The following is a 27,627-nucleotide window of genomic DNA, read 5'->3' on the forward strand; positions in this document are numbered from 1 at the left end:
CTCGAACTCGAATATCGAATATTAAATCATTGCTGGAATATTTGAATACCTCGAATACTCAGCGATGAATGCGGGAATGTTTGACTTGGTTGCCTATGCAGCAGGAAACACAAGATTTTGGCGAGTAATTGTGATTTCCTTAAAAGGATTCAAACAGGAATTTAGCTGATTAATGGAATATTTTAATTTTATGGAAACAATTGGGGATATAGTTGATTCAACTAACATCTCTTTCAAATATTCTAAGGGGACACACCACCTTGCAAAAAAATGATGGCATGTTGTCTCAGCATTTACAATGCTACGATGGATTTCTGTCTGATGTATACATTCTTATCTACCAAACGCCATTACAGCGGCGCACCCATCTGATACTGGGCTTCATCCAATTTCTTATTTTCAACAGGTAGCTTGCTTTACCCCCTCTCCTTCTGTCAAGTGCTAGGGGACAATCTGAGGCGTTTTGCAAAATACACGCGTTTCTCCTCCGGATTTTCTTCAATTATTTTCAGGCCATTTTTGGAAGTTCTCACGAGATAGCAGATGAATTCGAATTGCTATCAGGGAGAAACCAAATATCCTGAGAAAATATCCCTTCGTCTGTGACTGTGACAATAGAGATTTATAGCATAACTCATAAATTGTAACTTGATACATGTTTTCGGAAAAAAATACCGCATCAACTTCTGAGAAGCTCAGCTGCAAGGATATCAAGTTTCACGAGAATGCTAAGTCTCCGTCGTATTTTGACATTTATTTCCTTGCGTAAAATGCTTCAATAAAGTCAGAAATACGCGTTAGGTCTTATTCTTTTTTTAAATTACGCGCACATTACCAATATTTCAATCCAATAAAGGTGTAATATCAATTGCCGAAAATCATTGTTAGACACCTTTTGGGCTAATAGATGACTCATGCAGCGGTTGACCTCCAGAAATGGGGAACTTCGAAGCAGGTAGACAGAAAAAGGTCTGTGGGGGAGAAAGAGGGAAGGGTGAAACACGATTCTGTTATTCTCCGGTAACCTGATATTTTCTTTGGAAGCTTTTGATTTATGGTCTTCATAATACGAACCCTGCGCGAGCTGGGGCCTTTTGTTTGATTTCGGAGAAGAGGAAAGCATCAGAGGAAGAGCCGAGGGCTGATGAATGGAGGGGGTAGGGGATTTTGGGAATTGTGCTATGTAGTTACTATCCCACGGCATTGAGGTTCCCCTGGTGGGGGGGAATCGGGGATTTTCCGATTTTTTTCACCTGATCATTTTCGGTTCCTTACGTCGAACTGTTTTCACTGCTCTAATCCGCGACTTTGACTTAGTTCGTAAACTTGCCCATAACGGCACTGCATGCACTAAACGACTAAAGTTCTTTACATTTTTCCGAGTCAACTACCAACAACGTGCGTGCGACAGTGTATGGCACGAAATTCAAAGTATTCGAAGAGCATACCTTTAGCATAATTATTCGATATCTTGAATATGAATACTTTCCAGTATTTGAGGTATTCGAGTATTTGCGAATACTATTTGCACATCTCTACTTTTAAGATTTCACTCTTTGATGCACCACAGTAAGAAGCACTAATTATTTTGTTGCTTTCGCCGAAATAACTAGTTTCGTTGACAAATAGGGAAGTGCACTAATTTTTTTTTATTGCTGAATTTGAAAGTTTAGCCTAAAAAAGAAACTTTAGTATAGTCACTTTTATTTTCTGCATCTGGGGTATGCACTTTAAAACGTTTTGAAAGTCGGAAAATTTCATGTTGCGCTGAAACACAGTGCCTCCATCTTGATTGAGATGTGACGTCACAAGGCAGTAGTCACCAGTGGAGTATCGCTGTATTCCGTCGACTTCTTTAGCGCGGCGAGAGTTTCCGGGAATCGGTGGAGTTTGCTTCCTAAAAATGTCGTCTAGTACCGAAAACATTAATTCAAAATAGAATTATAAATGATTTTTTGTTCCAAATTTCATCTCGACGTCGAAACATAAGCCTGGAGAAGATATTCATTCCCGTGCCTTAAGCACAAGCTATACGGAATAAATGGTTCAAGGCTGCTCCTGACTCTTACCTATCGATGATATTCTGTTTTGAAGATCGTTTGAAGGTATTGTAAGATCAAATTGATATTTATATTATAATAATTTACTTAATAGGTACCTCAGTCACATCAGAAAGTGTGTTGAGTCAAAATATAGCATCTTCCACGTAGACCTACGTAATTTATAAACTGAAAGTAGTTTGGTTAAAGAATTATGGCGCGACTGTTTTTTTACACGACCGGGCAAAATGCGTACTTTGCCCATGATATGTGCATATATGATAACAAACGATTTTTGTTAAAGTTAATCTTTATTTGTTGAAATTAGTACATTTATAGGTGATACAGATATAAATGTACACGGCAGGTCGCGCGGCGTAATTTGTACTCCACTGGTGACGGGTTCATGTTGCTGATCTAAAAAATTAGCTACAATACCTCGAACTTTGAAAACTCGCAATATAGGCAGTCAAAGTACATTGTAAGAATACACGAGACCATTATAGCCCAGAATGTACGTACAATGCTGAAATCCTTGGTTTTCAAAGATTGACGTATTTTATACGCCAGCGCGCCCGGTCCAGGGTTATCAACTTTTATTTCATCATATTTGTTAGTTGAAATTATATTTCAGAATGGTTCTTTTAGCACTGCTACTGAGGTAAACTGGTAGGTACTGAGTACAAGGTACTGAGGTATGTACTGAGTCAGTAAACTCCCTTTGGAGTAATGTGAATTACAAGTGTTCGAGATATATGGCATTTTATATTCGCTTTGTGTTCTTATTAATTATGCCTGTACGCATACTGTTGCTTGCCGCGAGCCTTTAATGGTATGTGCTCTTGCAAGAGTGGTTTTCATTTTTAATGTGGAAGTTGGTCAGTATAAGCAAAGAAAAAATTAACATTTTAGCGCACACCAACCCTTGTAGTCATCGTATCTCGGCGTTTGTAATGACACTGCTAAAATACCTAAACGCCATAATGACGATAAAAAAATTTTCTCATGTCAATGATTGCTGCAATTATAATTAATGATAAAATAGACGCCGTATGATCACAATGAAGGCAACAAAAAATAATGCCATGACGTAGACTTGAACCACTACCCCAACCGATGCATTGATATATAATGGATATTTTGGATTTTTATATATAACTTGTAAAAAGTAACGCATGAAAATTAATTAATTACAGCCTAACTAACGCCCTAATTGAAAAAGATGCAGCAAGGTACGCGGTCTCCCCTTGTTAGCCTTAACGTCTCGCATTGAACGAGCATTGGAGCGTTGAACCTGTCCTCATTCAAAAATTCAGTAACCATAAATACATCAAAGTTTGGTATACCATTTATAAATCGTTGGAATTTTCCTTCTCCCAACCAAGATTATCTTTTCTTGAACCCATCCTGGACAGCGAACCATTGCAACAACCAGCCAGCTCGGAAATAAGGCTAACATCCCATGATTCTAGTTGCGAAGGGCGAACGTTCCGGCCGGCGTGAATACATAAGCAACGAATAAGTCTTGCAGCAAACGTCTGAAATAGCAGGGGCGGATCCAGGATTTTTTTCTGGGAGGGGCACAAGCAAGGCCGTATCCAGGATTTTGTTCTGGGTGGGGCACAAGGATACCTCGTAATACAAAACGAACGCAATGATAGTGGGACCGTATTAAAAATCTTGCATATTTTTGAGGGTCTGGGGGGGGCACGTGCCCCCGTGCCCCCCCCCCCCCTGGATCCGCCTATGTGAAATAGGTTTATTAGTTTGACTCGGTTCTTACAAAAAAAGTTTTGGCATGATAAACGGCATTGTGCCAAAATATACCCAGCGAAAAATAAATGCCATCATGCATTTATTAAAGATTCAATGTGCTATTCGTACTACTCTTTCCAAACTTGAAGTTGACACGTAAATGAATATTAATATATTACGCAATGATGAAGTCGTTTACTCAAAAGAGAAGCAGCCACATACATAATTTGAAGATATTTTATGACAGCAAAAAACGGATACCCTCAAATTCTGTAATTTTTCTATGCAATAATAGTGGTAGAACTAAACGGTGTAGAAGCTGCCTTCTGCTACTGCCTTGTGACGTCACGGCCAATATTCAACATGGACACCCGTTTTCGCGGCCTTTAAATTTTTCCATATTTCAGACGGTCATCTCGAATCAAGTATTCACTATTAGGATTTAAACTGTGGTTTTACGACATTATGTTATTCTGAACTCTAATTTTAAAAATGTGTTTGGTGCATTTGAAACACTAGTGCACTTCCCTATTTTTGCCGTAGTTCGTACAAACAAATGGCATTTGCTCCCGGGGACTGAGCCTGAGGTTCGTAATTTTAAAACATTTCATACTATCAAAACTTTGTATTATTGAAAAATGCCTTGTATTTACCATTGGCTTTTTGCCGGGACCACAATTTCACTTCGTATTATCAATAATTTTTTTTATATCCTTCTTCGTATAATCGAGAGTTAACTGTATCTTTTGTCTGATAATGACACCATTATCTGTATTGTGATACTACACATCAATTGCAGTTATATAAATTGTTGTGGGAAACAATTTTTAAATCAAAACCATTGTAGACTAATAAGCACTGCATTCACTCAGAATAAGTTCAGTTATATTCAAAGTTTTGGAAGAAACTTCATTGAGTGCTGAAGTTCTCATGCCTGGTCGAAGTGCCTAAAATAATTGCAAATAGTGCAACATTTGAAAAAAACAAATTAGTGCAACAAATATAATTGCAAAAAGTGCAACATTTGCTTTGACAACTGGATAAGAATACTGGAGAAGCGTCCTTTGCTTAGAATTATAATTTTGATGAAAGAGAAAGCCTCATAATGTAGAGAGCTATGTAGCAATTAATAAATAAACCATTTTTATCCATAAATTTTAATTTTTTTGTCATGAGTCAGTCTTGAATTTTTTATTAGGATGCCTGTTTCCTACAGTCAAACAATGGTTTTATTATTATAAACAATTTTGGCGGATGATTCTGTGCATTTTCTATCAGAGGTCATTTTTTAATTTCATTTTGAAGGCTTTAACCTTCATTGTCTTCTTGATCCATCCCACTTGTTTTATGACTTTTTCCAAAAATAGCATTCATCGTTCAAGCTAGAGCAAAAAAAATTTTTAATCATTCATTTTACTCATTTTTTCATCAAATGCAAGTCAATACTGATAAAAATGAATGGATAATTGTGCATATATATGTATTTTTTTATTTCCTTGATATCTGTGCACCCTTTATAAAGTGTGCTACCCACTTACTTCCTCACTAATTTTGAACAGCACTACTCTTTGGAAGCCAGAAATCTCTCACCTCAATTGAAATTAATATGCTAGAAAACCTGAGATTTTTCATTGCTAAATACGCAATGTTCCATTGGTATAGGAATTATGACTTTTAGCCTATCCTTATAACTGACTCATTTACAGATATCAATGAGAGTATCTGGCTTCATCTAGAATAGCACACACTCACTGAGGAGAATCATTAGATATACAATTAACTTATCCTTGAAAGTATGATTACTGTATATCCGAGTAATGTTATACATTAGAGTAGTAATTTTTACACCAGTGCATGCATCCATTAGGGAGAATGGCACTTGATCAGTGTGAGGATGTGGTGCATCACCCTCCTCGCCTCACTTTTTTCCAAGAAATGCATTACAATTTCAAGACTATATGTGATTATTAGTGGTATATATAATGATGGATTGAAATTTACTCAGGGAACTTCAGAAAAAGACATCAGTGGCTCAAGGACTCATAGGATGCTTCCGAGGTTTGGTGGTTAATGGTGAAATCCTTGACATTTACTCGTACATGAGTGTCCATCTATCAGAGATAATTAAAGACTGCAAGCCATCCTGTGATCCTAATCCATGTAAAAATGGTGCTCACTGCAAAGAATTATGGAGCACCTTCAAATGTGAATGCTTAAACAGATGGGCTCACATTGGTACATTTTGTGAGACAAGTAAGTATCTGAGGTCAAATTGAATCTCTGTGGTTCTTCAAACTATGTGTCGTGCGCACGCGATGTGGAACGAATGAGTTTCACGAAGCGGGCACAACTTGGGGTCCTTGCCAATTCGTCAGTCCAGAGATGCACTCTTGCAAAGGTTTTAAAATCAGTTTTATATCTCAAACTCCACTTACACCGCTCCACAATCTCATAATCAATTACACAGCTCCCTCTCCACCACTCTCAGCAATGGCGTCCAGCACAACAATCCCCTCAACCAAATCAACAACCCCCAGACAACCAGCCATCATCAACAAACCCTGGGCCTGCCGAGCCTTCTCCATCCAAACTCAGGAACACAACCCTTTGAGTTCACAACATATGCGTCAAGGAATTTATGACGACATTTATCACAACATAACTATCATGACTCAAGTTGTTATGGAATCAATATAATCAGTGACCCTATCAAAATAACTTACGATGTGTATCTCGTAAAGTCAATTAAAACAGGCATTCATATCTGTGAAAGTGTTTTTTTTTTTTTTGGCAAGGCAATCACCTGATGGGAGGAGAATGTGTCCTTCCCCTATCCTTGAACAAGTGAGATACTTTCTCCTCCACAATGATGGTTGCTTGGCAAACCAAAAACCCAGTTTTGGAGATCTGTATTTACTCTCACTTTAACTAGCTTTTGGAGATACACTTCTAGATTTCATTTCAATCATTTAGCAGCTTGCCAGGCTTGCAGCAGTGCTTGGGAGACGTCTTGGTGCAAACTGAAGTGTTTTCTAGCACTATTGTTACTTGACTACAAGTAGTTTGTCATCAACCCACACCTTCCCTGCACCACCTATCTTTGCCATCCATTGAGTTATTTTTTTCGTCTTCTGCCTGTTCCACTCCTGTGTAAATTCAGCTCTTGTCATTCATGAAAGTAGTATCCTATCCAGAAAATTAAGTCTTCAGATTTATGAACCAAAATTAAAATAAAACATGAGTGGGAAAGTAATGTACTGATAGATTAAATAGTGCACTTTGTTGTATTCCACTCAGTATTTATTTAAAAAACTCAGCCTTAGTATTTGTGGAAAAGTGCAAATTCATTTTATTTCCAGAGGCATGAGTGTTAAGAGCGTAATCCCAACATATTTTTGTTATTTTGCCGTAGCTCTATCTTGTTGAAATAATTTTTTGGAACTTTCATGACTTTTTTATGTTAAAAATTAAAAAATAATCTGATAATTAACATACTGATTACTGAATGTACTGATTTTAGAAGGTGTCTCTGTACCGGATTGTCTAGGTTTCCCTCAATGTTGAATAGCAAAAGAAAAGTGGAATAGTGCTGATTGATAACAATGAGCCTGGGTAACCTTGCCTATGAAAATGTCTATGTCTTCCAACCCTTGTTTCCAATAACCATTCATCTATGGCTATATGATGCGCAGTGGCATGATTGTGCATTAATTGCCTTCATGAGAGTTTTATCTTTATTGTTTCTGAGAGTCACGGTGGTTGCACCACGTACTCACGGAACCCACTCGCCCCATTACAACTGCCTCTCACCCATCTTCATGCAATGCAACTGTTTGGTGTGGTGCCTGGAAAATGGTTTCTGCCAACGATTCAGTGGTTTGATGCATCATACCAATCCCAGATCAGTGATCACTTAGCTTCACATTGTGCGACATACTGCCATAGATGTTTGATTTTTGGAAACAATCACCAATAATTGTTTTGCAATATTTCAATGGCCAAATTATACTGCAATATGAAATTTAATGCAAAAGCAGATAATAATTCCCCTGTGAAGTAGCACTGACATGAAATAAAAGGGAAAATTAAATGTGAATATCTTATTGAAGGGTTTCAGCCTTCAGCCTTGTTTATAACAAGTGCCTGAGATGATGAGCGATTTGCCTGGGATTATGACACAATTTAAACTGAGCTTCCACTGTATATGGTTTGTTATGTTATTAAACTCTACCCTGAGGATTGTGCATATGCAATGCTTGAATTTATGCATTAACTTTTGGTATTTCATGTAAATTTGCGCTCAATGGCGTTCTTTTCTGAAAAGTCCTTTTATCCTGCAGAATATTATTTTTGAGATAATCTAATGAATTTTACTTCATATGCGCACTAAGGAAATTAATCAAAATATCTGTTTCATGGTGGATATGAGCATTCAATTTAATAATAATTTTTATTTCCATTTTCAGATATTAATACAAAAGGATTGACATTTTTGAAACCCAGTGCATTCCTGAGAAAAAATTACCTGAGCGATATATCAACAGAAGATAAATCAATTCTCAAGAGTATGTTCTCTGAGAATATCTTACTGAATCTCAGAACTTACAATTTGGATTCCCTGATTTTATATGCAAATGACCATATGAATAATTTTATTCAGCTTCACATTGATGATGGGATTTACATTGTTTTTACATTCAACTATGGAAATGAAATTCAGAGCATTTCCGTTGAAAATCCAGGTATTTTTGTTCAGATTTGTATTGCTTAAACATGGGAACTATATTCTAATTGAATGAAAGTAAATTATGAATTAGGGTTTATTTTTCAGTTGTGAATACAGGGAAGTCGGTTCAGATAGCAATTGAGCGAAAGCCCACAGAAACAGTTCTTCATGTCAATGACAGAAATGGTTCAGTTGCAAAGCCAGTTGAGCTATTAACTGAATACAGTAGTAAGCCATGGATAAATCCTGACAAAGGTAATAAAAACTAGGCCATCCATCAAAAAATTTTCATAATAAACCTCTGATTCTAAAATTTAATGCTTGCGCCCCACTTAGCATTTTGCCAGTTACACTTGTCGGCCTCTCAAAGTCCTGTAAAAAATATCTTTCCAAAGCATTGAGGCTATAGATTGGTAAAAAGAAATTCAAATACATAATTGAAGGACTAAGTTGTTGGACATACAGTAAAACTTCGATTTTACGCACTTCGATTTTACATCAAGTCTCGTTTTTACGCAGCGGCACTCAAGTCCGGCCGGAAAGCATAGGGAATTGCAATGGTGAAACTTCGATTTTACATCTTTTCTTGACTTTACGCAGTTTTTCGATTTTGCGCAGCATAACCCCAGCCCCTAAGAGGTCGCTAATCTTGATTTTACGCAGTTGTCTTTCGGCTTGTTTTGAAAATCCGACTAGAGCAATATGCAGTTAGGTTATTATTTCGTCTCAATGAGTAGCAAAAATGAATACAGGAACGGTTGAAATGACATCGCGCTGTTGAACGTGAAACTAAATACATCGCGAATCTAATTATTGCTTCCCCGTGAGCCCTCTCAGTAATATTTCAGGCTCCATTACGAACGCGAATGTCGCTCTTAGTTCAAATTCGCCGTAGAAGGATATCGAAACCTAAAACACACGGCAATCGCCGTGTATGCGTAACTACTTTTGATTAAGACATGATCGCTGGAGATATTAACATTATCACCTTTCGTTTATTATTCGACTTATTGATCGACGCTGTTTATATCCAGAATTATGAGCTACGGAATATGTATCCCCAACGCAAGGCTTTCTAGAATTTTGCCAACGCTATGTTTTCCGTCGCCCCAGCGAAATATAACGGCGAAATGAGTCGTTAAAAATACTCCCGTGCCAAAATTTTGGCTTCCAAGGTGATCTAAAAAAGATAGTCGTACTTCTAGTATTGACGTAAGTCGATGGTGATTCAACACGATGGTAAAAGCAGCATGCATTGTCTCATTCCCGGGCTAACCCCACATCTGCGGGACAAATGGAGGCGAGGGAAAATTGCTTGCGCTGCACGCTTATCAGAACCGACTCAACTTGTATCTCATTGTCAGACGGTTTAAGTTTAACATGGTTGGAACTTGAATAGCTATTAGCTTAACTCCGCTAGGTGGCAAGCGTTTTAACGGAACGGGAGTTAATGCCCTCGGAGAAAAACTCGCGTCGTCAATCGTCATGTAATCATTGAAGTCAAATTCAAGACGTGAGTGATAAGGCAGTCCCTTTAAACTCAGGAATGGCTTAGTACCATTCAATCGAAATACAAAAAGTGTCCAGTGTTGTTATCAGATATGGGGAAGCAAAATATTACGTGAAGCTGAGTCACACGGCTTGTGAGTCGAAGGTCCCGGCGCTGAATTTGCGGAAGAATGCCGACAGAGAAGCTATTCCCGGAAGAGTCAATCTACTAATGCTAAAATTTCATGGGGAAATGCTTTTTTAATGCGTATTAATTATAGAGAAGGAAAAATTTTCAGGACTATTAGTCATTTTTTATTCATCACGGGCGGCATGACGGCAGTTGCGCGGTCATTTAAATAGCTCACTTCAAAAAAAGTGATCTTAGCACCGGAAAAATCTGAATTTCCGAATATCCCGGGTCCTGTGTGCTCCGTATTATCTATGGTATGCTATTTGGAGGTAACCAACTACTGGGGTCATTAGCGCCGTGAAGTAAGGGCTGGGGGGATAGGAACCCTATGTTGGCATTAGCCAGGTTGTAATGATAAGCTCAAAAGGGACCAGGACTTAACTTCCCATCTGATGGACATAGTGGTGCACTGGAAGTGCCCTCCACATTAGACTCAAGTAGGGATAAGGCCATCTCTGATAAGTCTTTGCTACTGCCAGGACTTGAACCCAGGCCCACAGGGTGTAAAGCCTTTGTGATGTATTAGCAAAATTTTGCTCCCTGTTAATGGGGTTAATTTGGATGACTATCCTCAGGTATCTCATTTCTTCAATCTCCAATCTTTGTTTGTCTGCTGGTGGTTAAACGGATATCCTGAAAACTGCTTTTAATGAGAATATTTTCGAAAATTAGCTTCTCTGTGACCATTTAGTATCACCATTCCGAAATTTCTCCTGGGTAACAGAAGTAATCTTAGTGCCAGAAATGCTGGCATTTCAACCATGGGAAACACTGTTCAGGAATGCAAAGATATTTCTCTTAGGGTAACACGTCATCTGTGGTGTTGCTTTTGAGTAAATAAGATTATTAGGCTTCATTTTCCGAGCAATAATGAGCTAGTGTTATCCTGAAAACTATACTCCTCCTCAATACCAACTCTTGATTTTACACACTTTGATTTTACACAGTGCCCATATTTCGGTCCCTCCAACTGCGTAAAATCAAAGTTTTACTGTATTGGTAAATATGCATAATAGTGATCCATCTATTGGTCTCGGTCCGATAGGGGTACTCTAGATATTTGCATTGCACGTAGTGATGTAAAACTGTCACTAAAAGTTGTACCAAATATTAACATACTTGTGAAGTGTGATCACATTGAAATGAATTTCTTAATATGAGCCTAACTTCAGTGGACTTACACTCAATATGTAAATTACATGCTGCACTCGTGGTTGTCATTTAATTTCTTTTCGTGAACTATGCTTTTACCAATATATTTCAAAGGCTACACTCTACATTCACCCATATGAATTAGTGTCTAAATGTGTGAATGCATGAATGAATGTAAAAATGCACCATGTGACTTCCCAACTTGTGTGAATGCATATAAAGGAAATAGGAATGGTTATAATTTTGTTCAAGCAATCTTATATTTTCCATTCCAGACCACCAAAATGTTTCATGCATTTAGATATTAAACACATATGGGTCAACGCACTGTATAACCAAGCCTTATAGATAAGTAAAGTACTAAGTGAGGCACTGACTCTCATTCTGAAGGAATGAAACATATTAAGCTAGTCTTAAAATTTGCTCTTATTTATTGCCCTTTCCTGTTCTTATTTAATTTGAGAAAATAATTAAAAAGTTTCCTGTTTGCAGAAATGCTGTATCCTCCGAGACCACCATCTCCGCCACAAGAATATTTTCAAATCAATTTGGGAGGGTACAATGTTGATCGATTCAAAACAATGCCTGGATTTGTTGGCTGTATCAGAGGGTTAAGGATTGGAGAAAATTTGGTGGACCTACCTGCTATGATTGCAAATACTCAAAAAACAGGCAAGCAAATTATCACGTTAGATAGAGCGTGTCCATCAAGATTTGTTCCCTCATCTTCTGAGACCATTTGTCAAAGAAGGCTATTTGGGCTTCCAGACAGGTTGTCTCTCCTCATTCTGCCGACGCTTTGGGACTCTTCATCTGGAGGAGGATGCATGGAAACCGGCCCTAAGGAAAATCTGATTGGCTGCCTCCCAGCCAATCAGGTGAGACCTTCCACCTGATGAAGAGTATAAAAGCTGGCCACTTCATCCACTCGCATTCAGCCCTGAGGATGGACAACGACTCAAATTCCAAAACATCCGCAGGAAAGAGAGAGACCACCCGACTGGAAGCCCAAGTAGCCCTCTTGGACTATATTCCCCGGGAAAGCATCAGATCTTACTTCAGAGACCATTTGTATTCATTCTATTAGACCTTGCAGCAGTTATCATAAGTATTCCACTGTTTGAGGTAAATAGTCAAAAGAGGTTGTGCCCTCTGAGGGGTAATGTAAGACCCTTAAAGGAATCCCCTCCCAATCCTTTGGCATTAAAGTAGCTGATTAATCGATCTTCAATCACTGCAGTAGACTGTTGTTATCTCAAAGTTCACTGGACCAAAAATGGGAACATTTGTATGAACGTTTCTTTTCAGAAAATCAAAGAGGGAAAAACAGCATTTTGTTTTGTAATCAAAATACTTCATAATTTGATGTCATTTAAATATATGTATAATGAAAAAATTAATAAAATTTTGAACATTTACTGACGGCATGCATGCATATTCACCTTCAGGGAGAAATGCTTCATCAGCAATTAAGGGGTAATTGAGCGATATGCCACTCCTAGTTCACGCATTTGCCCACAAAAGCTCTACTTGTAGCTCTTGCATTTTAGAGATGACATGGTCATCCTAAATAGAGACTTTATTACATTTATCCTAATGAGTATGCAACGTCACTAACTTCTATGAGTTTTTAATTGCATAACCACCAAGGAAACTACTAACATTTTGTTCTCCAACATTTTTTGGGCGAAATAATAAGGTTTGCCAAAGTTAAAGACATATATTTTTAGATCCATCGCTCACTTTTCAAGTCATCACCAACAGAACCTCATGTTTCTGAACCGTCTGCTACCCTCTCTATGCTGCAAGAAAATTGTGCACAGATTGAATTGAATTCCTATGCATGTGTAATGTTTTACTTCCTGTCCATGATAAGAACTGCAGATGGTTTACCCACATTTTACCCTTTGTCTATCCTGTATAAATATGTGGCATCTTGGGTTATCTATCTTTCTAAGGCCAAGGTGATCTATTTATTTTTTAATGATATTCTTCATCACATCGCAAACACTCAAAATTCCTGTTCTAATGAATGGTCAAGATTTAAATGCCATCATGATTAAAAATGGATTTTTGCCCGTGAATAATTTCATGTATTCAAAGCTATCTTTCTCCACAGATTTTTCAGGTGTGATATCAGGTTGTAGGATGAAGTGTGATGCCGAGCCGTGCAAAAACCAGGGAATATGCATCGAGAACTTTCAGAGAGGAGAGAGCACTTGTAACTGTGAGCATACGTCATACTATGGAGAGTTTTGCTCTGAAGGTGTGTGATATTTCTTCAGTGCATTACTATTGTGTCTCCACCAGGGGAAATTTCAGATACTGTCCATTCAAGGCTATCAGCTAATTGATTGGTGGCACATTGCCAAGCTCCTTGATTTTCGTGAATTTATATTTTTGCTGTACCATATTTTGGCAGTTTAGTATTTCTGGCATCATTTGTGATGGTATCCTTGTGCATACATAAGGAACATGAAGTAGATTATTCCGCCTTGTTGAGAATTTATGAACATCATTATTTCTAACATAATCAATTAGATATGTATCTTTTTCCACATGCAAGAATAAGAAAAATGTAAACAGATAGCTCTGGCAATATGTCCAATTATTTAAAGAAAAGGGATGACAGTAGACATTTTATGCTTTCCAACAGCCATGAGTTGGATGGCTCTTATCTGTATCCTGTATATGACTAACGCCCTAGGTGATGCACCCCAAATAGGGTAGATACTTTAAGCTGTGCGAGAGTAGAATTCCCCTTAGTATAGTGGATGAACAACATTTACAGAAATGGTGAATTTAATTGATCTTATGATAAAACATGCTGAGCTTAGCTTACTAGATATAATGTTTATGTGCTCATCCCAAGAGTTTTGGAAATTGAAGTAGAAACTCAAATATTTGGAAGGGTCAGAAGCTTAGTATTCCTGGATAGTCATCATAGAAAATTTAAAGGAAACAAGTATTCATAATTTATTCCAAAGGATGAAGAGACAAAGTAACTTCAATATTAATTATCTATGGCTGAACAGTTCTTTGTGCTTGAATTAAGCACATACTTTTAACATAAATATTTTTGTTGATAATTCCCTTAGCTTAATTTTATATCCTCAATCAAGAGTCACAGATATGATGATTAATTGCTTTTATCTCTTAATTGAATCCAATTTTTATTGATTTTTCAGAAAAAGGGGCAGACTTTGGTGGAGAGTCTGTTTTGCAAAGAAAATTTCAGCTCGAAGGCCCAGTAAATCATGTGAAAGTCCAACTAGCATTTTCAAGCAATGAACTTCGTCATATGAATACAGTTCTGTTACTTCTTCAGACTGAAAATAAGTGAGTCAATTGTGAAAATTGGTCAATTATGTAATTTAATGTTTTTATATTTTTAATAGAGATGTGCGAATAGTATCAGCGAATACTCAAATACTAGGAAGTATTCGATATTCGAGGTCTTGAATAGTTATGCTAAAGGTGCCGTCTCGAATACTTTGAATTTCACGTCATTCACTGTCGCACACACGTCGTTGGTAGTTAACACGGAAAAATATAGAGAACTGTAGTTGTCGCTGCGCCGATTTAGGCAAGTTGACGAATTACATCAAAGTCGTGGATTAGAGCGGTGAAAAGAGTTCGACGTGGGGAACCGAAATTGATCGGGTGAAAAAAATCCGAAAATCCCAGATTCCCCCACCAGGAGAACCTCAGTGCCGTGGGATAGTAATTGCATAGCACAATTCCCAAAATACGCTACCCCCTCCATCCATCAGCCCTTGGCCCCTCCTCAGATGCTTTCCTCCTCTCTGAAATCAAACCCAAGCTCGCGCAGGGTTCGTATTACGAAGACCATAAATCAAAAACTTCCAAAGAAAATATCAAGTTACAGCAGAGTAATAGAATCGTGTTTCACCCTTCCGTCTTTCTCCCCCACTGACCTTTTTCTGCCTAACTGCTTCGAAGTTCCCCATTTCTCGAGGTCAACTGCTGCATGAGTATGGTGGGATAGTTACATTAGCGCATTTCCCAAGATCCGCTATCCCCCTCCATTCAGCACTAGCACAAGGTACCCTCTGAGGCTTTCCTCTTCTCCAAAATAAAAAAAATGGTCCCAGCTCGCGCAGGGATCATATTACGAAGACCTTAGCTTCGAAAAAAATATCAAGTTACACGAGAACAAAAGAAATGTGTTTCACGCCCCCCCCCTTTTCTCACCCATTGACCTTTTTCAGCCTACCTGCTTCTAAGTTTCCAGTTTCTGGAGGTCAACTGCTGCATGAATCACCTATTAGCCCAAAAGGTGTCTAACAATTACTTTCGGCAGTTGATATTACACCTATGTTGGATTGAAATATTAGTAATGTACGAGTAATTTAAAAAAGAAGAAGACCAAACGCGCATTTCTGACTTTATTTAAGCATTTTACGCGAGGAAATAAATGTCAAAATAGGAGACTTGGCATTCTGGCGAGACTCGATATGAGCAGCAGAGCTTCTCGGAAGTTGATGCTGTATTTTTTTCGGAAAACATAAATCAAGTTACAATTTATGAGTGGTGCTATAAATCTTTATTGTTACAGTCATAGACGAAGGGATATTTTCTCAGGATATTTGGTTTCTCCCTGATAGCAATTCCAATTCATCTTCTTATCTCGTGAGAACTTCCGAAGATGGACCGAAAATAATCGAAGAAGAAAATCCGGTGGAGAAGCACGTGTATTTTCCAAAACACCTCGGATTGTTTGCTGGCACTTGACAGTAGGAGTGGGGGTAAAGTGAGCTACCTGTTGAAAATAAGAAGTTGGATGAAGCCGAGTATCAGATGGGTGCGCCGCTGAAATGGCGTTTGGTAGATAAGAATGTATACATCAGACAGAAATCCATCGTAGCAGTGTAAATGCCGAGACGGCATGCAATCATTCTTCTAAGGTGGCGTGCCCCCTTAGAATATTTGAAAGAGATGTTAGTTGAATCAACTATATGCCCAATTGTTTCCATAAAATTAAAATATTCCAAATTAGCTAAATTCCTGTTCGAATCCTTTAAAGGAAATCAAAATTACTCCCCAAAATCTTGTGTTTCCTGCTGCATAGGCAACCGAGTCAAACATTCCTGCATTCATCTTTTAGTATTCGAGGTATTCAAATATTCGAGCAATGATTTAACATTCGAATTCGATATTCGAGTTCGAGAAATCTGCTATTCGACCCATCTCTAATTTTTAACAAAACTAGAATGCCATGAATGGTGAGGAGGTGTTTTTGGAGCTTTGTCTGTACACTTATGTGGTGAAACCTTTCCTAACAACAACTCCTATTAAGTAACTGCCCCCCTAAACAATCAGTATTTCACAGAACCGATTGTAGTGCATAGTGTAGGTTCATGGTATTTGATTCCCCTGTTGAAAAACCACTCCTCACTCTGACCATAGAATACCACTTAAAAGGAAATTTATTTTCAGGGAATGAAATGTAATGTACTAATCATTTGAGTACTTCCATTTTATATGTAAAAATGTTAGAGCAAAATCTGTTATTACTTATAAAAGAGAAGAACGGAGCCATTTTTTATGACAATGTTTTAGATGAATTCATAACAAAATGGTGGCAATGCATTTCTATTTTCTTTACCAAAATATTCATCCAGTAAAAACATTAATTAAAACCATTACCCATTTCCAAGATGACAGATCAAACTTTTCCAGTACCTAGTTAAAAGCTTACTGAAGATGGGATTACAGTAGAACCTCAGTTATGAAACTTTCAGTGGTTCAGTGGAGAACCAAAAAAGGTTTCATGAGTGACGAAGTTTCATATGCAAGGTTTTTCGGTAAAGGGGCACGATATCCTTTTCAATAGGGTCTGCTTTGTTTCCAGGATGCAATTGCTCATTTGGAGGAAATAAAATGAAGCCTAATAATCTTATTTACTCACAAGCAACACCACAGATGACGTGTTACCTTAAGAGAAACATCACTTTGCATTCCTGAACAGCATTACCCATGGTTGACCGTCTTTATCGAATTGATAGCATTTCTGGCACCAAGCGGCAGGGCTGTTATACTGGAGAAATTTCAGAATGATGATACTAAATGTTCACAGAGAAGCCAATTTTAGAAAAAAGTTGGCTCATTAATAGCAGTTTTCACGAAATTCATTTTACCATCTATAGACAAATCAAGATTGGAGATTGAAGAAATGAGATACCTGAAGAAAGTCATCCAAATTAACCCCATAATTAGGGAACAAAATTTCAGTAATGAAGGCTTCACACCCCATGGGCCCAGGTTCAAGTCCTTGGAGGGGGCAGAAACTTTTCAGAGATGGCCGTATTGCCTCTGAGCTTCTATCGTCGGATATTTATCTTTAAATAGAAAATAATCAACACGTCTCACAAACGAAGCTCTCACAACTGCTGGTAACTATTACAAACAATCACAAAAATTGCTTCATGTGATGTTTAGGCACCTATGACGTCATCAAGGCTTCGTCGGCAGTGGCATGGGGGGTGATGGAGTTTTTGGCGCGCTTTAAAATTTGTTATATTTATCATTGAATATCTCGCGAAGGAAAACTCAGATTTACATGCGGTTTTCTTTGTTGAATTCACAAAATAATTTTCTGTCCGCCTGCGAAAAAAAATTCAGGCAAGTTACCCATTGGAGGATAAATTGAATTTTCCATTATTTGAGTGTGGGAGACATTGAAGCCACTCGCCTTGCCCCTTAGCCATTTTGTGTCTAATTAATCTATCAAGATACTTCCACCCCGTCTCCACGACCACCCCTCATAGTGACCATTTTTCAGTAGAACTGTCCGTGGTTGTCTGATATTGGTTTCGTTGTACGGACGACATTCACTGTTGGCCTCTGCTATTTGATTCCTGGGGAAAATTTCAGTGTAGAAGTTTCAGTGTAGAAAATTTTTTGTTCTCAAAACTGTTATTCTTGTCAAACCATTGTTTTCCTAGTTTGGCATTAGTTTCTATGTACCCCTTGTGTTATTTCTTCGTTAAAGGAGGAGTTACTATCTTCTGGTGGCCCTTACCAGTGAAGGACATCTTATTTTTGAGGAAGACCGTGAAGGTGATGGTCCTGCCTTTGGAGCCACCATTACAGATAGGAACTTCTTGAATGGTGCTCGACATTCCATTTTCTATCAGAGAACGAATGAAAATGGTGTGCTTCTGGTGAGTTTCTTTACTTAAACCATTTTTTGCACAATATAAGGACTATCTTTAAAGCTATTAGTTCCATTTATGCATTTAAATATGCTCAGCTTTATCTTTCTGCCAGAACTGGTGAGCAGAAGGTGTGAGACTGTGTCTACTTAGACGAAAATATGGTCAATATAGTCGGCGATGCCATAAATGAGCATACACTCATCCTAGTGACTACCCTTGACAACTTCAGACATAATTTACACAATTTTGACAGAAAAACATCTCTATATCGCGTCATTTATCGCAAATATAGAGTAGAATGAGTGTTTGTCTTGCGGGTTGCCTACCCACAAAAACTGCTTTCGGGAACATGATAAAAGGTCATTTTCTCGATAATCGAAAGGAATAGAGCTCACGTATTTGGTCTAAAATGTCAAGGAAAGACCAATGTTATACACCATTGGAAAAAATGAGTGCTAGCTAAAACAAAATTTAAATTATTGACATTTTTTACGTTTTTTGTTAAAAATTTTGAAATTTCAAGACAAAATGGCAAACAGAAGATATAAACCAACTTTGAAAAAAAATCATATCTGCAATACCCACCCGGGTACGCAACTTTTGCCGGGTATAACGATTCGCTCCTAAAAAAAGTGGAAAAACGAGGCACCCTAGTGCCCACTTGAAAATGGTTGTTGAGCTTGTTTGTTTGCACATGCGTAACTGATAGCCCAGTGAAATCTCAAATTCCTACTACTGTGAGCAAGAACCTTCTGCTTTTCCTTCTATTCTTCTATAGATGATCCTTGTCAGTATCTTTGACGCATGTGTAGTAAGGCTTATGGTCCTAAAATCTTCGCACTTCTCCGCTCTTTTCTTCTTAGGAATAGGGATTATAATGTTCCTCTCGAAATCCATTCCATTAATTCCATTTAATTGTACATATAATAATATCATACAGTATTATGCTGTTAGTAAAATTCTGTCTAATATTGTGACTCCGACCATTCTCCTCAAAGAGAGATTACTTCACCCACTTCCCATGAGATTCTCTTCCAGATATGCCTTCTTACTATCTCAATGGAAGGAATATCTAGAAGATTTGTACAAAGGAAGTCGGCTCAGAACGAATGCTATCGAAAACAAGAGGGAAGTGAATGCCGATGACATGGAAGCCCCAATTTTAAGATCGAAATTTGATGCGGCTGTAAGAGACCTCAGGATAAATACATTATCTGGCATTGATGACATTCCTGCAGAACTAATTAAAAATTCAGGAGAGAAGACGTTGAACCAGCTATACAAAATCATTAGTGAAATGTATACGACAGGTGAGATACCAAAGGATTTCGAGAGGAACATTATAATCCCTATTCCTAAGAAGAAAAGAGCGGAGAAGTGCGAAGATTTTAGGACCATAAGCCTTACTACACATGCGTCAAAGATACTGACAAGGATCATCTATAGAAGAATAGAAGGAAAAGCAGAAGAGTACTTGGATGAGGACCAATTTGGATTCAGAAAAAACAAAGGCACAAGGGAAGCAATATTGGCCCTAAGACTGCTCATAGAGAAGAGAATGGAAAAGAACAAGCCAACATTCATTGCGTTTGTGGACTTAGAGAAAGCATTTGACAACGTGGATTGGAGCACAATGCTTGGAATCCTAAAGGATATTGGGGTTCTTTATAATGACAGAAGAATCATCCACAGTTTATACAAAAACCAAGTAGCCCTGATAAAATCAGGGCCCAGCTGTGAAGAAGCAAGAATTAGGAAAGGAGTGCGACAAGGCTGTACATTGTCACCCGTAATTTTCAACGTTTACATTGAAAAAGCCATTAATGAAATCAAAGAAAAGGAATTGGGAGTGAATATCCATGGAGAAAAAATTAGCATGCTAAGATTTGCCGATGACATAGCCGTTATAGCAGAAACAGAGAAGGATTTGAAAAATATTCTGGTTAATATGGGTAGGGTAATGAGTAGATATCAACTGAAAATAAGCACGAAGAAAACCAAGATCTTAGTATGCAGCAGAAGAGAAGAAGTCAAGACCAACATTAAAATAGGGAGGGAAAAACTGATAGAGGTGGATGAATTCTGTTATTTGGGAAGCAAGATAACTAGTGACGGGAGAAGCAAGAAAGAAATTATCAGCAGAATAGCCCAGGCGAAGAGAGCATTCCACCAAAAGAGAGACCTGCTTACAGCGGGAAACTTAAATATGGAAGTAAAGAAACAATTTATAAGAACCTACATCTGGAGTATGCTCCTATACGGAAAAGAGGCATGGACAATGACCGCAGCGGAGAAAGCAAGGATAGAGGCCTTTGAAATGTGGTGCTACAGAAGAATGATGAAAATCAAATGGATCGACCGAGTTAGTAACGAGGAAGTCCTAAGAAGGGTAGGAGAGAAGAGAAGCCTCATGAAAACCTTAATAAGAAGACAGAACATCCTTATAGGCCACATCTTGAGACATGATGGCCTGATGAAGACAATCGTCGAAGGACAAGTGGAAGGCAAGAATGGAAAAGGAAGACCCCGAACAAAATATATGGAACAAGTAAAGAGAGATGTGAAAGAGAAGAAATACGTAGGTGTGAAAAGATTAGCTGATAGGAGAACTGAGTGGAGAGCTGCGTCAAACCAATCATAGGATTGTTGACCAGTGATGATGATGACTATCTCAATGCTCCAATTTCTATTTTATTGTGGGAATCAGTCATGCGAGAGATCTAAGCAAAGTCTGATAGCTCTACAACTGAAAGAGAACCAATGCATTGATGAAAAATTTCCTCTTTGCTGACCTGCTATAGTAGGATTACTGATTCAGTGTGGAGGTTTTCAGGGTTACTACCACATAGATTCATCTCTGCAGACGACAATTTCACCAGCATTGCAGCAGGCTTCTTCGGGTCAATGAAGTGGAGATCCGTGGTATTGCCCGTCTCTTATACACCCCGTCGGAGGCCGGCGTCTTCTCATCGGCTGGTTCAGGAGGCCCGGGTGGCTTCTCATTGGTCCGCATCTCCCGGCTCTGTCCTGTCTCTCCGGGTTTACTCTTGAGGACTCTTCTCCATGTGTTAGGGATGTGCTGGTGTCCGTCCTCCCTATTGAGGTTGTTCAGTATCTTCATTATCTCTATAGCTTCCCGAATGACCCGAGGGAAATATCTCTTTTCATTGGCAATGACTTTTGCATTGTCATAGTCGGGATTGTGATTTGGCCCACTCCATTTGTGCTTAGCTATGGCCGAGAGGTGCCATTGTTGGTTCCTTGTGGCTCTTTGGTGTTCTTGGAGCCGCACCTTTAGGGGTCTGCAAGTTTGTCCGATACATGCTCTGCCACAGGTGCAATTGACTCGCTACACCCCACAATGGTTTCCTGCGGGGACTTTATCTTTGGCTTTGCTTAGGAAGCTGGAGGTTTTTGTAGGACAGGTGATAAAGCTTGCTAATCTATAGTAGGGTTGAGACTATAAGTGGACTAGGGAAGCAACTGCTATCCTGCTGAGTTGGGTCACAAGATGGGTGATAGGTAGGGGCACCGAAGTTTCGCGAACAGCGAAACGCGAATTATAACGCGAAATTTCCAAGGCTGCGCGAAATTCACTTGGTTCCACAAAATTTCGCGTTTTAGCATTTTTCCTGCGAATTTAGCGCGATATTTTCTACCATTGCCGATAAAAAATACCCCGTCACTTCAATGTCTATTTAAAAACCAGTATCAAGGGCCGATGGCGTAAAGTCGGTGCTTTGCAACCGGCGGGGCGAACTGTGGCGAGGATTTGAATTTGGCGCCCAAAACCGAAATGGTCTGCAGCGTATTCATGACCAAAAAGAGAAATAAATAAAAAAAACGCATACATTACTTTAATCGCATTTAAGGTTCGTCAGTTTGTCTCTCTCGCCAACATTGTAACATTCTGTAGCCGCGGCCACATAGGCCGCTTTCAAACTGACTCCCTGACGCTCGTATTTCAAGCTGACTTTTCGCCTGCCGCCGTCCATAGCACGATGACGTTCTCTCAATTGACGGCATAGCGCCCATTTCAATACGGCCCGGCGATGCGCCGTCTACGGTGTGAAATAAAGACTATGCTGCATTGAGGCCGCTTTCAGACGAAACGATGTTTCGACGGCCGCCGTTCACGTGAAATTCAGGCGGCTTTATGACGAGACGACTCCCTGCAACACCGTGTGCCGTGCCGTGGACGGCGCCCGGGGAAAATCGTTTCGTCTGAAAGTGGTCTTAAGATTGATTCATGTATATATACAGTAATTCTTCGACATACGAGCAAGATGCGTTTTGAGAGCCTATTCGTAAGTTGATAAACCTATGCAAGGCGTCGAAAAGTGTGGTTATCCTGCAGAACGCAACACCGCATTACAGTTTTGCGTTAATCCATGGCTGCTCAGTTATCCATGTTGTCACTGTACCGGCGTGTTGATCAGTTTATTGTCGAGGTTATAAGAACTATGACATTGAAGAATGCAAATAAGTTGTCAATTTAAGTAACAATTTAAGCTACCTACATCACAGAATGTATTTTGATCTGACTTAGAAGTTACAACAAAAAAACTTGGTGAAAGAACCAGTGGCTGCCTGATGTAATGAGACATATTGGTCGATCATGCATTCTTAACAACGTGTTATTTAACTTTTTTACTTGGCAAATAAAGTTATGGAGGCATTTTTTTTACAGAGCTTTCCTGCTGATTAACATCTTTCGTTAAATTATTTTCATTCACTTCTTGTGGTTGTTCATTTAAATTTGCCATTAATTCAGATAGTTAGAGTTCATCCTTGGGACTGAGTATCGAGAACCAGTGGGGGAGAACCAGACGAGTATCGAAAACCAAAAAAATAAAAGAACCGACTCAACCTTAATTTATTGAATTCCTTTACCCTAGTCAGCAATGCACAGTTTGGAAAAGAAAATGAATATCTTCTCTTAATAGTCTCAACAAAATTTGTGCAACTTTCCATGTGTGAGGTCCAGAAGCAAATAGGCACAAAGACTAATACGAAGTTGTCATTCCTTGCATAGGCGGATCCAGGGGGGGGGCACGGGGGCAGGTGCCCCCCCCAGACCCTCAAAAATATGCATGATTATTAATACGGTCCCATTATCATTGCGTTCGTTTTGTATTACGAGGTATCCTTGTGCCCCACCCAGAACAAAATCCTGGATACGGCCTTGCTTGTGCCCCTCCCAGAAAAAAATCCTGGATCCGCCCCTGATTCCTTGTATACAGTGACCCAGGGAGGAACATTATTACAGCCACGGGAAGATTATTCAACACATGGTGTATATCGACAACTGATGTGATGGACTTAAGCACACTTGTTGCTAATGTCCCCATATTATCATTAACAGAAACTCAAGAACTTCTTGGCTATTCTGCTTTGAAGGATTCTGTTAGATCAGTCAGGAAGAAGGAAAAGAATTTTCAGTACTCCCACTAACTCTTGCCCTTTAAAATGATTTTCCCCATTTTGTAGAAAATTGAGTGAAAACCCTGAGGATACCTGTGGCAAATGTAGATGCAGAAAGAGGTTTTTCCGTGTATGGAAATATAAATAAAAGAACCACTGAACTTCCAAAAAATGCCGAATTAAAGTCAAGTTTGACCAATGGATCTCAATATCAGTAAAAGAAGGATTCAGCCAATTTTAAATTCCAGAGTGTGAATTATTTCAGATGGCATATTCCAAAAAAAACTTTTATAGATAGAAACAACACATTAGTAGATAAATACATACATATTTGTGAGTGTTGATATTATATTTTTGTGTAAGACCTTAAAGACTTTTGTTATTGATGTATTAAGTGAAAACTATCCGTTTTTTACATCATGCAGACTAATGAGACAGTGAAATTTAGACCAATCAAAAATATTCCCCGTCTGTACAACTCTCACATTTTCTCTAGCGTTATGAGGTTGAAATATGTACATACATGCATAGCAAAGAGTGTTTATGGTATGTGTATCTAACAAATGCTTAACTTATTCCTTTAGCATTTGCTTTGACACTTCGCTACCTTGGTTTGACAAGGTTCTAACTGACCTTCAGCTGGTTTTGAGAAAAACCTTGTCAAAGTTTTAAACTGCTCCATTTCTATTATTAATAGGAATTTATTTTTGATTTTGCCACATACACTAGTGATCCACTAGATACACTAGTAATTATTACTTTAAGATAATATGTTATTTATTTTATTTTTTACATGTTTATATGAGTAATAAAATAAGTAAAATGCAGTTAGAACCTTGTCACACCAAATATTAGTTTTTTCTCCTTGCAGTTGGAACTTTGTCACTGTTCTAAATCTGTTATTATTTTACATAGAGGAATAAAAACCGGTGAACACGTAGAGAAACAAACTTAGTTATCTTGAGTGAAAACACCAAAATTTGCAAAAATGTCAGTTAGAACCTCGTCAAACCAAGGTAGCGACTTCTTTATCAAGGTTTTTACCATAAAAAATATATTTAATATGGTAATAAGCAATTTTATCCTTGAAATTATAGTTCTTGGGAAAAAAAGAATATTTATGGCGAGTGAATTTTTATGACGAAACTGTATTTTTTGTGACGAAATTGAAATTTTATGACGAAATTTTAAACCGAAATTGACAGATTTTTATGACGAAATTCACAGTTTTTATTCACCGATAATCTTTGCCTCTAGTGATAGGCAAACCTATGAAATTCTTCTCCTCTAGAGAGTTCCACCCTGTGAAGTGAATAAATTTTGGACAGTGCTCGCATAGTTTGGAAGCTTTGTCCTCTACATGGCTCTGGCATTAAAGGGTTATGTACACATGTATATGTGTTTCAAATGAGGATTTTTTAATGTGTGTGTCTATGCAATGGATTCAGAATATACCTAAAAGGAAAAGCTTCATTATACTTCCAGTCTTCACATTTGAATGAAAAATTTTCACTCACCAGCTGATGAGTTCACCTATAAGATGCATGCATTGTCTTCTTTAGATTGACCGTGAGCCTGTGCTGCTGTCGCCTTTGCCCGAGACCACTTTCCCCAATATGCCGGGAATAGGGGCAAACGAACTGCAGGTTGGGGGACTTGTGACGAATGACTCTCGATTCGAGAAGTATGAAGATTACAACGGATGCCTCTCAAGTATGTATTCATGTGCTCCCAATGTATTACTCCTTTTAAATCATTACTGGTGGTGATTGGTTCAACCTCGGATCCATGGCAGAATGAATGAATACATATTCAGATCCCAACCACACTTTCATCTCCTGCAGTATTTTTGATGAGTTTTGTAGGCTAAAAGTAAAAGAGCTTCAAATTCTGAAATCAATTATTATTCTCAACAAATACTAAGCTAGGCTAATACTAAGCTTCCAATTACCACATTAAAAGTAACAATGTCACATATTTCAAAAAACCTGCTTTCAGACCTCCACCAGCCTGTGCCTCTGATGTTTTCTTATTCTTTCCGAGACAACACAGTTTTTATTAAAGTCAAAAGAGATAATAATTTTGAGGCTTCGCAAGCACACCTTATGTTCTCGTTTTTAGCAAAGTGTGGGTTTGCATCCGATTCACTACTCATTCACCACAATACCTACCATGAGTACCTCTTTTCCTACGTCTAATTCCTCCTTGTCATTTCAGATCTGATAGTGGAGGTGAATTCTGATTTGATGAAGCCTCTAGAGGAATATATGCTCTTCACGAAAGCAGGCAGTGAGAAAGTGGCTGTTTTAAATCCAATGGGTGTTCGGAGTGCTCAATGCGCACTTTTCGACCTGGTGGTGAAACCAAAAACAGGAGGACCTTATTTCAACAAGAGTGTGGTTAGTCAGTGTTTTTGGCCATCTCTTTTTGGGGGAATTTAATTGGCTGTCTTGATATGCCCAAAAACTGCCTCATGATTGGGTTGATGTGGTGGCTGTGGCGGCCACTAATTGCCACCCACTCATGTGGGGTTTTACATCCTGCAGACGGCAGAGGTTTCTCAGCGACTGCCCACTCAAGTGCTTGGTGGAAAGCACTTCTGTCTGTCCGTCGGAAGGAATGGTTATCTGGGTTTAACGGGTGAATTTCTCTGTACAGAACTATTACTTGGTGCATAATGTGCTAATCAGTATAGTTGTACGTACAGTCTGCTTTTCAATGCATTACCCAAAACAGAATCTTTGAATCTTCATCATTCTATTCATAGGACATTATCTAAATTGCTAATGATAATATCTTAACATGTTTCGTGCACTTTCAGACACAAGATACAACTTGGGTGGAAGATCCTCCAGCACGAATTCCTTACCTGGTTTACCAAATGGGCGACTCATCCCAAGAGGAAGGAGGAGAAACAGGTCAAGTATTCTCTCATCTTTTCTCAGCATATAGAGCCTTGGCAGACCATGCAGGTTTCCCTCTGGGCCAATGTTGACAAGGCTACCAACATTTTCTTAACCAACTCAGTTCCCATTCTCAGGTCCTTGTAACCATCGAATTCATATTTTTTCACTCTTGGTGGCAGCAGCAAGGTTAAAGGAACATCTAAGGCACCTCAGACTCTTCTTAGCCAAAAACTCCATCTATTGCGACAGGGTAAAATTTCTGTGCCATGAGGAAAAGTTCTGGTAGTGATTAACAATAGTAATTTCATAGATTGAAGTTATTTTCTTCAAGCGAATCCTCCAAGATTTGTTTGAAGAAAATAACTTCAATCTCAACACGGGATACTCGATGAGCGAGCGATGTGTGGGAGCTGACTCTGAGAAGGATCCAAATGGTTTGGGAAAGGCACAAATGGGCACAGGAGACACAGACACATTGCATGTTCACAAAGACTGCCCTGAATATGGGAAGTGACTTGGTTTGGGAAATAGCCACGTCTAAATGGACACCGAGGGAAACCCAGGGAGCTGAGCAAGGAAAGAAACACGAGCATACTTACAAATCCTAAGTCAAACCCAGTGCTTTTGTCTCCATGATTACTAAGATTATCCAAAGTTATTGATAAACTTGCACCATGAAAATTTATCCGTAAACCAATTGATGTGCAACATTCTCTGTAATTTGAATAATTTACAAGTAGCATCCTCTCTTCTCTGAAGTAGT

General features: G+C 38.6%; 1 protein-coding gene across 3 annotated transcripts in view; it reads left to right on the forward strand.

The window, feature by feature from the left end:
• LOC124163971 (contactin-associated protein-like 2) overlaps positions 1–27,627 on the forward strand; it is a 130,172-nt gene that overhangs the window by 93,052 nt on the left and 9,493 nt on the right. For all 3 annotated transcript variants that reach the window (XM_046541110.1, XM_046541112.1, XM_046541111.1), the window contains exons 20-29: positions 5,800–6,047; positions 8,261–8,536; positions 8,626–8,775; positions 11,846–12,025; positions 13,473–13,619; positions 14,542–14,692; positions 18,369–18,540; positions 25,521–25,671; positions 26,176–26,357; positions 26,780–26,876. In XM_046541110.1, the coding sequence (XP_046397066.1) occupies positions 5,800–6,047; positions 8,261–8,536; positions 8,626–8,775; positions 11,846–12,025; positions 13,473–13,619; positions 14,542–14,692; positions 18,369–18,540; positions 25,521–25,671; positions 26,176–26,357; positions 26,780–26,876 (1,754 nt within the window). The remainder of the gene's footprint in view (positions 1–5,799; positions 6,048–8,260; positions 8,537–8,625; positions 8,776–11,845; positions 12,026–13,472; positions 13,620–14,541; positions 14,693–18,368; positions 18,541–25,520; positions 25,672–26,175; positions 26,358–26,779; positions 26,877–27,627) is intronic.

Source organism: Ischnura elegans, chromosome 8, assembly GCF_921293095.1.
Source record: "Ischnura elegans chromosome 8, ioIscEleg1.1, whole genome shotgun sequence".
NCBI classification, from domain to species: domain Eukaryota; kingdom Metazoa; phylum Arthropoda; class Insecta; order Odonata; family Coenagrionidae; genus Ischnura; species Ischnura elegans.